Here is a 13,171-nt window from a genome sequence, read left to right as displayed (position 1 = left end):
TACGAATCGTTTGTAAGAGCAATACCTGATGCGATAAAACCAAGCCAGCTGATTCGGTCATATACACGGCACAAATCAAAGTACCGTTGAGTTTCATCTGATGGAGGAGTCGCGAGGTCTGTAGTTGCGAGAAGCAGAAGCTTCTCCCCCGTCCGTCGATTCCCGTCGACTTCACCGACAATCATCGCCGGTTGCTCCCAGCGTTTAATCATGTTACATCAGTACGACACTCTGACAATCCTATCAAAGTAACGAGGTGCGCAGGTCGGGACATACGTACGGCGTGGGACTCAAAGTTTCATCGCGATCGATCATCCCTGATTACTCCTCCATACACGATCGCGCGCGCGTGTATGAAGGAGTGTATATGCCGCCGACTATATCGACAAACCCATGTACTTAAGTTCTTACATACGAGAGAGCCCGGCTTCGGACGCAGATCAAAGGAAATAGCGTACATTAGTAGTGATCAAGCATTTACTGTCGTATGCTAAACTTCGATCGTCACATTTGACACGCATCGTCTAGCTAAAGCTTCTATAGCTTACTGTTTTTCGCATCAGATTGTGGAGAAACTTTAAACTGGCCATTTCTAACTGTTAAAATCTCGGAATATTATAAAATTATTAAAAAAAAAAAAAAAACATTTATACCATTTATTGATCACATATAATTGATTGAAGTAATTGATGAACGTATTCTCAAAGAGAAATTAATAAAAGATTGACGGATATTACGTAAGTAAGAATCGATTTATAAATGTATAGTCATCCATCTAATCCTTGAGTTTAAAAATTATTTTAATCTAATAGTTAATCTATTATTTGAATCGCAGCGTGAGAATCGAAATGAGAATGCACCGCGGCGTGAAGAATAATAAACAAAAATATAATTTCAAATAATCTGTGTACAAATACACCACGAAAATTGCTTAAAAATTACAAAAATTATTATTGATTATCTCATATTATTGAGAACACTGCTAAAAACTAGGAATTCAATATTCACGAACATCGAACATTCCTGGACGCTCCTGGGAATGAACAACCATTTACTCTCTCGCGTCACAATTTTTCAATAACATATTTCCAAAATAGCAGATAGGGTGCGGAAGTGATAATGAGAGAAGCGTACGAGAACGAGCGAAATTTAGACAGCGGGGTCAAAAAGATGGGAAAGGGATCGCCTTTCGAAATATATATAGATCTAATATTATGTATGAACCGTATGAACAGAAGTAACGATCTGCAGTAAAGTTCACGAAGCAATTCGGTTCCGACTGACTTTTTGTGAATTGTCATTAGCTTTACGATCGCGCCAACGTCGCGGATTTACATGAGCCGCACGGTAATAGATCGCGAGGGAAGAAGGTGACGATAAATTTCATATTCTACTGCCGGATAGATTCACGGGCTGTCTCGCCAACGGAACAGACCTGTAATTTAATGCATGTTTTGCGAGACATCCCTTTATGCACTTCCTGGGACACGTCCATACGGCCAATCAGGTTTTCACGAGAGACGAGAGACGAGCGCGTCTCATTACTGCAGTTGTTAGGCCATTTGTTCCATCTTAATGTAACTTCTTTTTGTACTTCGCGCAATATAGTATGAAAGCTTGATTGACTATAGTCATAGGTACGGTCTACGGTCTAACACCCGGTTGATTAAAAGAGCAAATTATTGCAAATAAATATCAAAAATACGTTCCGGTACTGTTTTCAATATTTTCAGAATTATTTTCAACAAAATTACTTAATTTAAAAAAATACATGTAAAATTATTTTGTACGGTAAATAAAATAAAATAAATAAATAAATAAATAAATAAATAAAAAAAAATCGACCCACACAAGTTCTTTTTTAGAACACCATCAGTTTATAGTAATTTACAATGAATATAAATATTCCATAATTACCACATATTTCTATCTAACTTGTTAATAAAATATAAAATATACCGCGTAATTACCATATATTTCTATCGAACTTGTCGATAATCTGATAAAAACAATTTAAAAATCAATAATATATAGCATTTGTGAAAAAAATAAGAAAGGAACATATTTCAGATAGTCTCTTTGTCGTCAACATCGTTTTATTTACGACTTTTCCCATAATTTCTACGTCTGTAATCTGCGGATTTAAAATTTGCGGAGAAAAAAAAAATGCAAACTCAACGCTGCCAGATAAAATTTCAATATTTCGTTCGAATATCGGACGCAGAGCGTCCCCATCTCTTTGTGAAAAGGGGATGGAGCCGCTAATTCTGTAATACATTCGGCTTTTCGCGAGTATTCATAAAACCGTGGTATAATTACGAACGAGCAACAATGGATTTGAGTGGTAATCGAAAGTCAGGAATTTGAAGCCTTGAAAACAGTTATCAATATTAACCTAGATATGACGAAAAACGATGTATTTTGCGCGAAAAATAGAAGAACAATATATTTATTAAAAACTCTCATTTTATTCTTAATAATCGATTCCTGCCTTTATGTCACTTATCGCATTTCGACACACCCAGCAAATATTAAAAATACGACATCTCTTTTAGTGATAAAAATTTAAATATGGCAAACATGCACGTTGTATTTTAAATTTGAATTTTTTCGCGTCGTGTAAAATTTTTTACAAATTTCTAACTAAAAGTATTCTGCAAATATTCTGATAGAAATGCAGAAGTCAATTTCGCTGTTAGCCTGCAATAAATTTTTATAGCATTGGTTCCTTTTTCTTCTTTTCGTCGCTTTTTATTCATTACATAAAATTCTATACGCCCCTCCAAATAATTAAGGCATCAAGAAAAATTGTCTAAAAAGGAAGCAATTTTTTAATAGCTGTCATTTTATTTTAAACTCCGGGAATTCAAATATAAAAAAAAATTTTTAATCTTGAAATCTCTACTTTTAAAAAGTCACAGCTGTTTTTTTACTTTCTTCAATTATGGCAATTTTTTTTAACATACAAAAAACGACGAGCTCGACAAAATGAGAAGTTTTCTTGTCACTTGATGGGTGTACCACATGAACAAAGAGAACCTGAAAAAATTTTGTAACTTTTTCATGTTACAGTCTGATGCCCGTTCTAGACTGAAGGATGATCCTATACTCTCGGCTCATCCGAGTAGTAGTGTAGACGGGTAAAAATCTATAGTTTATGTATAGTTTATGTCACGTACACTATAGAAAGGAGGATGAGCCGAGAGTAGGATCATCCTCCAGTCTAGAACGGGCATGAAATTTTCCCTACAAAACCCTTTTTTAGATTTTAATTTCAATTTTTTCTTATTGAGTTGTCAAGAATTGAAGAAAAAATTAACATTTTAACTTTAATCGTTCATAACTCCGTTGAAAAACATTGTATAGCAATTCTAAGAATAAATTCTTAAAGCCGAATCTTTATTCTATAGTACGGTATAATGTCTAATTTTTTTTTAAACTCAATCATTTTTTTTTTTTACAATCGATCATTACATTGTACTATAAAGCAAAGATAAAGACTAAGAATCCATTCTTGGAATTGCTGTACAATTTTTAACGAAGTTATGAACGAGCAAAGTCAAAATACCTAGTTTTTCTTCTATTCTCGACAACTTACAATTAGTGAAAAAATTGAAATAAGAATCTAAAAAAGGGTTTAGTAAAGAAAATTTCAAGCTTTAAAAAAATCAAAAAAATTTTCAAGTCCTTATGCTCGTGATACGCCCACAAAGTAATAAAAAATTTGCCATTTCGTCGAGCTCGTCGTTTTCTGTACGCTAAAATGATTCCATAATTCCATAATCGAAAAAAGTAAAAAACAGCTGTAACATTTTAAAAGTAGAGATTTCAAGCTTCAAAACTCTTTGTTTTAGATTTAAATTCTCATTTTTTAAAACAAAGTTACAGGTTAAAATTTGCTTACTTTTTAGACAATTTTTTTTATTTCTTAATTATTAGACAGAGTGTATATACGGCAATTATATAACAGAACTCTTCAGTTCTGTAATATAATTCGAATAATCGTTATATAATATCGAAACAAAGTCCTGCAGTTCAATTGAACATCATAACTCTGTATCACGATGTTATTCAAACGTTATACATTCACGCAGAAAAAAACACGAAGGAGATACAAAATCCTAAAATATGTTACATCTCCTACAAATCGATATCCTTTCGATATCCTTTTGGCCATTCTTTAACGGCTCTTTAAGTTTTCGGAGGTGTGCGTTAAAGGCACACAATAGATTGGACAATGGATGTAAAAACTTACCTTTAAGCGAAGATCACTGACGGTCCAGACGCGGCTCGCATAATCGTTGGATGCTCCAAGAATAAGGGTGCCTGTCGAATCGAAGTCCACCGACATCACACCGGCGTTGCTGCCAACGAGGATGCCCTTACTTTCCGACGTACCTGCAACAGAATGTTCGCGGTCACGTTATCATATCATTACGTAACGATGTTTGAGTTTAATTCTTCGGGTTTACGTGTCCACATCAATTACTTCGCTCCCCGTTGCACGGCCGTTTCACTCTCTCTCTCTGTGTACCTGCCTCTCTTTCTCCCCTTCGCCTATACCACACATTATTCTCTGAATATGACTAATTAAATTTATGCCCTGACGGCTTAATTGGCAGCGAGCAAGCCGCGCTGCAATCCGAAGGGAGCAAGTTATAAGCACCTCAAAGCAGGCAGAGAAAGAGAAAGAGAGAATGTAGAGACAGAAGCAGATGAGAGCAATGAAGAAGCGCGTAGAACAAAGCCGAGAAATGGAGAATGCGTGTAGATCGAGAGTATAACAGACCTCGTGCTAAGCGGATATAACCCGTACAATAAGGACGAACGTTTCATCTAATTTGTAAGAGAAGAGGGGGAGGAGGAGGATTACAATTGAGAGCGTTATACCATATATGATCGCGCGCTTCGTTACGGTACGGGGAAACGATTTCGAAGCGGCGGGCAGGCCAGCTTTTAGTATGCGTCGCAAGCAGGGTGAACTATAACGACGCGCAAAGTAACCTGTTGATTCGTTAATATACTTCATTAAGTGGATCGCGGGGAATCTCTTGAGAAAAAGTGATATCGCGGTCGTTCGCGTGAAACGGAGACGCCGCGTTGGAAAAGTCGGATTCCGAACAGGACGCATCAAGAGAAAACCAAAAAACAAAAAAATCTTCTTTCTACCTACAAGCAAGAAATAAATATAATATGTATATTAACGCTTATGTCCATCGAAATGTATCATATAAATCTACCGGAGAAAAGAAGATTACGAGAATTAAATTACGTATCATCAGTCCTCCAGGATATTCGTCGTCACGGGTTTACAGGCAAGAACCTTAATTCAAACAAAACCTTAATGGATGTATTACATACCGGATGTTAACGGACGACAAAACTATCCTGCGACGAGTTCGCATCGTCAAGCGAGCCTAAGTTATTTTGCTGATCGTATAATGGAGATCTCTATTAGTACTCTCCCCTCCCCCCCTCCGTCTTTCTTGCTTCTTATATTGTCTCTCCCTTCCGCTCTCTTTCTCTCTTTATAGCGCAAGGTTCTGACATCATCCTACTCGCTAAACGCTATCAGTTTTACGCACATAAACTGTAATTAGATCGTAAATTGCGTAATTGCGCTATTATACCTGATACAAGGTGGACGTCGCGGCAGCGCGGCGCGCCGCATTCTCGCGAATTCGCGTCCTTCGTAGGTTGTTCAATTCGGCAGGATCATTCGTTTTTTAACGACAGCGTCGACCGCATGGAAGAGAGGCAACGGGACTTAATAATCGCAGATGCGGGTATGAGAAAATCCACGAAAACACCTCGCGAAGGCCGCATCGTCCAAACGCGCGCGGAACTCGCGAAAGACGACACCCGCCATGTTTAACCAAACGCGGCCGCGCGCCACGCCGGTGGGAATTTGAATAATAGAACGACGAGAGATAAACTCTTGGCGGAACGTCATCCCGCCGCTCGCACGCGATACTTGGCGATTGTTACGCGGCTCTGGATGTCGTTTACCCGCGTGAATGCTTCGACTAATCGCGTTCTTTTCCCCGCTTTAACACTTTGAATCGCGATTTACGTCCTCCTCGCCACGGCGATCGGCCGTATTCGCGGCAACGGTTATCAACCTTCTATATATACGAACGTTCCTAAAGCCTGTACCAGATTACGTGTTCGATACCGCGGATTGTAAATCAGAGATTAGAATTCGACCAATCGAAACAGAACGTATTAAGATCAGAATTACCTGATTGGTCAAATTCTCAATCTTCAATTCGTATTCATTATTAAACTTTTACAAGTGTAGATAAAATTTTATTCTTTACATATCCCAAATTTGAAATATTCAATACTGAAAAAACGCGATAATAAATGATCTAATCTTAAAATTTTATAAATAATATAATCATTTGTCCCTTTAGTATTGAATCATTTTTCATTTAATTATTAAATATAATAAACAATGTGTAAAGGTCTCTTCAAGATCTCTGTAGAACAATTCTAATTTAATTTTCAACTAAATTTTAAATTATATTTTGAACTTTCTTAAAAACAAAATTAATAAATTTAATTTTTAAATAATATAATTAAAAATATAGATTATTATTCATTTTATTAGTTACCTTTAGTAATGTTCCAAAGCTTCACCTTCCTGTCAGCACCACCAGTAGCCAATATTCTATCAGTAGGCGACCATTTAACAGCGTATACTTCTCCCTCATGGGCACTCTGTAAGGTTTATAAGCACTTGATGTATGAGATTGCTAGACATCTTTCATGCATTCAATCTATTGCATAAATGTTATGTTAACATATATTCGATCGCACAGTGCACGACAATATCACAAGACAAATTAAAAACCAATGTCCATAAATTATATTATTTTTAATATCTTGTTTTTATACTTTTACACACAAGCGATTTCACTAGCGAATAATTAAAACATGAAATACCTGATTATTAAATTAAGAATATCTACTATAAACCGTGAAATTAAATGCAACCTTACATGCTAAAATTAAAAAATTTAAAACAGATATTTTTTGAATATAAAAGGAAATTCAATACTTATTAAATGTAAATTTTTTTTAATTAGGCAACTTTAAACATTGTCATTATAAGACATCTTGGATATATAATAAATAAAATAAAGACAGAGGAGATGACAGAACTTCTTGTTCAAACTTTGTAAGTTTAAACTGTCTTGTAATAAAGCTTGCAGCGAAATATACTTCAATAATTTATATATTATTTAATGTTTCTCCTATTTTTCGAATTTACTAGTTTAAGCAGTGATTACTTCTGCATATCATTCTGCATACATAGTCAGAATATATGATCTAAAGAAATAAAAATCGCAATATGTGTAACATATTCTAAGAATACGAAGATTCATATATAATTGTACAAATAAAACGCTTTAAAAATAGATACATTAATAAATAAAAAAGAAAATGATGATAAACCATGTTTACGGAGGCTGATAATTGATTAAGAATAGGGAGATGGAAAGAATGGGGCTCAGGATCTGGAGATTATCGATTGTCTTAATAAAAGCATCTTGTAATATTTTAAAAATACTTGTACTTAATCGAATCTTGATAAAAGTTATAACATTATGCATCTTCAATCACATACACACTACATTCTACGAACAATACTGTATTGTGCATTGCGTAAACGTATCTAAAATTTTAGAGAAACTTAACCAATGCTATAATATTATATCTTATATATGTGTAGTGATGTGTGTATGTGTTGTGATAACGTACACTATCATATAAAAAATACATTTCATAACGATAGATAAACAGAAAAGTCACGTTTTTAATATATGTACTTAATCCTTTATTATTATAAGTTAATATAACTGTACAGATAAAATCAAGTAATCCTATTTTAATCTGATTCAGCCTCAGTAATAACTAAATAAACTAATAATTTATTTTTCGATCGGTAGATCCAAGCTTCAGATTCATATTTTTGAAATTCTACACAAAAATGTCATTCCTCTGGAGTTGAAAAAAGAAACTAGTTATTTTCTAATTTAATTAAATATAAAGTTAAATAAATTAGTTAAATACATGGTCTTAAGACCGTGGTTAAAAAGACATTGATATGTCGAATTGTACATTGCAAAGCATATACAATACACAGCCTTTCATGTAACAGAAACGTCACAACCACAGCATGTAACCTACACCACTCTTTACGGTGTAATTGGCTGTAAAAAAGAAACAAATAATCCAATATTTAGGAAGCGTCGAGTATCAAAATAAATCTAGAAAGAAGTGTTTGTCTAATCGTTGAATTAAAATTAAGTTATAATTTTGTTTAAAATAAAAATTAAGACGTATGTTAAAAATTAAATTAAATAATATCTTATAATTCATAAATGTAAAATTTATATTGAATATACCCTGTATATTTAATATAAATCCATTCGTATACATACACAAAGCATGCAGTCCCGTGTTTTAATGTCATTAGGAATGTCAGATACGGATTGGTGTTAATGCTTTCATGATGATAGCACAATATGATATATTTTAGATTCAACGTACAAACGTTACGGATACTTTCGTTGGCACTGCTGTCGGAAGACCGGCAACTTCTTTTAAGCTTAAACGATCAGGACTAACAGGTCGCGTATCTCGTGCTGCATCTTCCAATTCCTTTTGCATCTTTGCTTGTCTCTTCCTATAAAGTAATGAGGAACATATACATTAAGTATATGCGATATCATTAGCATTCAACAAAGTTGCAAAGCAACTTAAAGCATATATATAACAACGTTGATACATTCTGCAATCTCTTTCACACTATTGCCTTAATGTAAAAAGATTATATTATGTAATCCATTATTTGAATGAATATATCATTTTATAATGCAAATTTTTATTAATTTCCAATTAAATATTTTACAAATATGCATTTTATTTTTTGAATATATATTTATTTTTCTTGCACATCTATTAAATAATATAAATTATAAAGTATAATACTGTTATGTACCTAGACTGTTCATTTTTGCTCTAATATTAAGAAAATCTCAATATTTCTATAAAAATATTATAGAAAATAATGTAAATCTAAAAATTATAAATTTGATTATCTTTTCAAGTTTGTTTTCTATGATTATATATAGGTATAATACAGTAATTCATATTATATCCTTTTTATCTTTCATTTTGATATACGAAGAATTAAAGACAAAAATTTATATTACTTAGTAATTTAATTGTTCAATAATTTATTTCAGTAAATTTGTACAATTTTTATTTTTTTAAATAATATATAAAATATATTATATATTATAAATATATTATATACACGCTACATAGAATAAACGCCACCAGCAAATGTAGTATATAAATCATGAGATATAAAATGCAGCATAGTCTGTAGCCTCGTTAAATTACCATCCCAAAGCTAGCATTAAGCGTTCACTACATTTCGTCAAACTTACCCAAATTTTGACAAGGTATGCATCAAAAAGGCTGTTGGACTCGTAAAACTGAAACGAAAATGTCAAGCCGTGTGAAGTGCTTGTGTATAAAGCCCTAGAGTGACTGAATATTGTGTATACTCTGTAAAGCTCAAATTAGATATAGTATCTATAGCTTATGGGCTTGTAAAAACTCTATTAATGTGAAATCTATTATTAATATATAATTCAATACTCAAAATTTTGCTGAATTTTACTATGGTCTATATTATAGAAATATAAATTAATTTTTTAATTGATTAAAAATTTACTATACAATATGGAATACGTATCACAATAATAATAAACATATAATTCATAGATTTAAAATTGAAATTCTGTAACATGCATTTTAGCTGCTTCAATTAATAACAATATGAATTATTTAAGAACAAACTTGAAAAGATTTATCGTACACATATTGTATACATAAAAGGTTAAACTGAAATAAGTTAAAGAATAGGTAATATTTTAAAACTGAACAAGATTGTATGTACTCTCAGAAGTAATATAATAACATTCACTTAGTAAAAAAAAGTAGAGATTCTACAGAAAAGTAGTGTCAAAGAAAGATAAAGATTTTAGACAGAAGATTATGTTGCAAGTAAACTAAAACACCCCTTTACGCAAAACTATACTACAATACATAACATCTACATACAAATGCATAAGAACTAAATCAACTAAAGTGCAGAAAAATAGGTTAATCTTTAAAAGCTGTAACTAAGCAGAAATACATTTACTATACTACACGTACGAGATTATAAATTAACGGAAAATCATAATTAGCATGCAAGACTATACATATTTTTCATGTTGCATACAAAGATAGCCAAGAAAAAAAACATGTGTTTAATTAGAATAATATAATAGCGGAAATCAATGCTACTTTGCTCTTGCATTTATAAGAACAATTCTATAACTACAAAAATACTCGCGCAATATCTTATAGATTTTAATGTTGCAAATCAGAATTCATTACTTTATACTTTTCGCAAATTAATTACATTATTAATAATAAAAAAAGGCAATACGGATAATTTTTGTTCTCTTTCTAAACTCACAATACACATTATTGCTTCATATACACACTTACCTTAAAAAGTTATCATTTTCTTCATTCATCTTTTCAGCATCTCTAGCTTTATATTTTATTAAGCGTTCAATCAGCTGTCGATTTTCTTCCTATAAATTTACAAAGTTGAAATAAATATTAAATAGCAAATAAGTGATATAAGTAAATAAGTATCTACAAGTTGTCCAATTTCTTTTAACAATATACAACAAAATTATATGCGCATATAAATTTTTAGAAGAAAATAAAAACCAAAATTTCATGACATACTTGTGTTTTTCTAAGCTTTTCTTCTAAAGATGCAAAAGCAAGTTGTAAGGCTTGGTGTTCATCCTTGAGCATCTGATTAATCCCTTCTAATTCTTTCTCTCTACCAAGGCATTTAGTTATTTCTAAACGTAAATTAGTATTAGCTTCTGAACTTTCTGCAAGGCTGGAAAAAACAAACGGATCAATTAGAGAAAATGGTATAAATTTATAAAGTTTATTAATTTATAAACTAACAAATTATATATATAAATATATATGTACCTTAGAGATAAAAGATCGTATCTCTAGTTTTTGTCAAAATGGAATTAATACACTTTTCAATATAACAGAAACTTAAATTGTATAATGGTAAAGCATCTTATGTTCATTATTACTAGTTCCTAAGATACAATATATAAAAAAAGTCATTAAAAATTTTTATAGTACCTAATTTTTAAATTAGGTACAGCGTATCATTAGCAGTTACATTATTAAACATGTCGGTACTTCACTAAAAACTTAATAAATCAAGCTACTTTTATTTTACATATATCTACAAAAATGTCATTTCTCTAATTAAAACTTTAAACTGTTTCTCGAAATGTTCAGAAATAGATATACGATCCTCCTTCTTTAAGTACAGATATATAGATAAATATCATAAATTACCTAGCTTCCTTTGCTTGAAGTTCTTTTGTCATTTCCTGCAATTTGTTATTAAGATCTACTATTTGTTGCGTATGTTCTCCTTTCCTCTTATGTAGCATTGCTAATTCCTCCGCTTGCTTCAATAGTCTAGCTTCAAGATCGGGATTGCCACCCATGCCAATACTACCATTAGCCACTTCGCGACGGAGAGTTTCATTTGCAATTGTCAATTGCATATTTGTATTTCGCAATGTATTTGCATTTTCAAATAACCTATTATCTGCAAAATATAATAGAAATATTATCAAATTAATTTATACAATAATGAAACTGAAGTAAACGGCTCTCAGCTGACAGAACCGATAAACAGAAGCGCTAAACTAATAAGCTAATGGATACTTTTTATAAAAGATGAAACAAATAAGAAAGAAAACAAGCAAATAAGACATATGATCAGATGATAATGAGCTGTAGGTGAAAGCTGATCAAGTAAGACATATGGCACACAACAGCTTCGTAGGAACAATTCTGTGTTCAAAATAAGATGTATCCTGTATTGATACTTGTGTCCAATTGACTTAACTTAATAATGAAGCCGCGAGAAACTTACGTAGGCTAATGAGATCTGCGAAACAATTGGTTTGCGATCTATTCCTCTCGCGTAACTGCGAAATTATATCCTTCCGCCAGTTGACGTCTTCCCGGGCGACGCCGAGCGATGCGCCTGCTTCGTTCGAGGTCATTTCTCTCGGTTGATCCACGTGCACCGTTGAAACAGGCGATCACCAATGATTTAACCTTAATCGGAATCGTTTTGGTCGAGGGGGTCACGAAAAATGCTCTTCGAGAGTCCGTCACTCCATGACAGTCCGTCCGCACGTGCAACGGGTAACTTCGTCCGGTGAAGTTACGTTCGATCATCGGCCAGCGTGTAATGTCCGAATGTCTCGTGGCGATCGCGCGACATCGTCCTACCAGCGTGAAATACTTTTAATTGTGAAAACAGCTATTCTAACCTAAACGTACCAAACACTACGCTGCTACTTTGAAATTGTTTGCTATCGCTACGCGCATCGATAATCGAGCACTGCACTTACTAGGTACGCAATCGATATAGGTAGCATCGATATATCGATACATCAAAATACACTAGGCCCACTAGGGACACTGCTAGGGAGTCGATTGTGTATCTTGAAACGAGGCAAAATTAACAAAAATGAGTAAATTTATAAGAGAGTATCTACGATTTTATTTGTCGAAATCAAGAATACCTGTTCACTTTTGTAATTTTCACTTTGTTTCAAGATACACAATCGATCCCTGAGATTATACACTTTCGAATTAAAGGACAGTCACTGATAAGATAGCACCAAAGAGAAACCTGAAAGTGCGGCAATAAAATATATTAAATATTCTTTATTTATTTCGTTTCTTATATAAAAAATTATATAATATAAAAAACTTTCACAAATATTTCTATTTCAAAGCGCTCTCGATCGAATTAACGTTATTTTCTTTTCTTTTTTGCTAATAAATCTACAAGACACGAACGCGAAATTCGCGGCAATAAGCTCGTTTATAAAAAAATTTTATAAGCAAAACAAATAATATATATTTGGGAAAAACAAGCAACAGAGGATATATTTTACAATTTTTAAATATCTTGGCGGCGACGATTCATCGTTTTTATACCGCGCTATGGGAACAATCGCGAAAA

General features: G+C 32.8%; 1 protein-coding gene across 1 annotated transcript; it reads right to left on the bottom strand.

Moving 5' to 3' along the window:
* Nucleotides 1-3,976: 3,976 nt before the first annotated feature.
* LOC112460170 (autophagy-related protein 16-1-like) lies at nt 3,977-12,500 on the bottom strand. Its single transcript, XM_025024737.1, has 9 exons — nt 12,065-12,500; nt 11,476-11,734; nt 10,828-10,990; nt 10,579-10,667; nt 9,465-9,512; nt 8,560-8,695; nt 6,618-6,723; nt 4,256-4,398; nt 3,977-3,982 (listed from the first exon to the last, which is right to left on the bottom strand). The coding sequence occupies exons 1-9, from the start codon at nt 12,195-12,197 to the stop codon at nt 3,977-3,979; spliced, it is 1,083 nt and encodes a 360-aa protein (XP_024880505.1). The 5' UTR covers nt 12,198-12,500.
* Between the last annotated feature and the right edge of the window lie 671 nt (nt 12,501-13,171).

This window comes from Temnothorax curvispinosus, unplaced genomic scaffold, assembly GCF_003070985.1.
Source record: "Temnothorax curvispinosus isolate PA1 unplaced genomic scaffold, ASM307098v1 QBEX01001126.1, whole genome shotgun sequence".
Lineage (NCBI taxonomy): Eukaryota > Metazoa > Arthropoda > Insecta > Hymenoptera > Formicidae > Temnothorax > Temnothorax curvispinosus.
Note: the sequence above shows the minus strand (reverse complement) of the source record. Positions and strands in the feature narration are given on the sequence as shown.

Excerpts from the sequence above, each read along its gene's own strand:
- LOC112460170 (XM_025024737.1), bottom strand. The coding sequence starts at position 12,197 with ATGACCTCGAACGAAGCAGGCGCATCGCTCGGCGTCGCCCGGGAAGAC. Across the intron at positions 10,991-11,475 it reads CTTCAAGCAAAGGAAGCTAG|CCTTGCAGAAAGTTCAGAAG; the intron begins GTAATTTATGAT and ends TGTTTTTTCCAG. Across the intron at positions 10,668-10,827 it reads AAAAGCTTAGAAAAACACAA|GAAGAAAATCGACAGCTGAT; the intron begins GTATGTCATGAA and ends GTAAATTTATAG.